The sequence below is a fragment of the Diprion similis genome, chromosome 13, assembly GCF_021155765.1.
Source record: "Diprion similis isolate iyDipSimi1 chromosome 13, iyDipSimi1.1, whole genome shotgun sequence".
Classification (NCBI taxonomy): domain Eukaryota; kingdom Metazoa; phylum Arthropoda; class Insecta; order Hymenoptera; family Diprionidae; genus Diprion; species Diprion similis.
Window position 1 is genome coordinate 10,385,976 of NC_060117.1, and position 1,086 is coordinate 10,387,061.

Consider the following 1,086-nt stretch of genomic DNA (forward strand, 5'->3'; position numbering starts at 1 on the left):
ATGTTCGTAAAGAGAAAAGCCCCCCGGATACCGAAAAATGTCAACGAAGCTAACCTCTGGGTGAAAAGTTTAGGAAATCCTGAACTGAGTAATCTAAGGATTGCGGAGTTGAACAAGTATCGAGTGTGTCACCGGCATTTTTGCAGCACTGACTACCTGGCGCAAACTCAGAAGCCTACTCTAAAAAAGGCGGCTTTACCGAAATTGCGGCTGCCGCTAAGTGCTGTCGAGAATGCCGGTGATTCTTCGGTGAACGAGTTTCCGAGAAACTCTGAGGATCGTCGATTAATTGTTCTTGAGACAGAGCTTGCTGAGCAGTCAATCACCCCTTCATCATACCAAGGCGATGAACCTGTGACGAAGTCCAAGGAAGGCAAACCTATATCCGTCTCACGTAAACGGAAACGTCCTCTAGGGTCTCATTTATCGGTTGTTCCAAAAAGAGAAAGGTACGTTATCAAGAAAGCTCGAGGTTTGAGAGCTGCGGTCAATATTTACAAGAAACGAGCTTCAACATTGTAATGGATTTGGGGTGAAGAAATTTCGATTAAAAATATATCGGCCCAAATCATTAACGAGATAAAATTAAAATAGATACAACATAAAGAAAGATATATCGATAATTATATATATATATATTGGTAGAAATCGACGTATGAATAAATATAAATAAAAGGTAAACCGACACACAATTAGGGGCAATAGCCAAAATCTTAAAAGTCAAGTCAAATCTCTTAAAAATATATGTATCTCTAAAAAGAATCATTCACACATACACACTAAAACAAGAACAAAAGAAACTTGACTTACAATACATAATTTATAAAGATCGACAAACAATTTTATAGAATGAAACTACTTTTTTGTTTTAACTTATCTTTCTATTTTGGGTTTTTTCCTTCCGTCGTTGAGTCGCAGTCGGTCCGTGATATTTTATTAATTAATCTATATATATATATAGCAAGTTATTAGTTTTCTTCAATGATTTATTTGATTCGGTTAATGGATCTTCCAACGTTGGAGAAAGGATCACCGATTTACGGAGCGCAGTGACACTCACCTCGAAACACAGATTGTTTTGGGTAG

The 1,086-nt window shown here is 37.3% G+C and overlaps 1 protein-coding gene across 1 annotated transcript; it reads left to right on the forward strand.

Moving 5' to 3' along the window:
* Window positions 1-522, forward strand: LOC124413849. Its single transcript, XM_046894636.1, has one exon. The coding sequence runs from the start codon at window positions 1-3 to the stop codon at window positions 520-522; it is 522 nt and encodes a 173-aa protein (XP_046750592.1).
* Window positions 523-1,086: the final 564 nt, after the last annotated feature.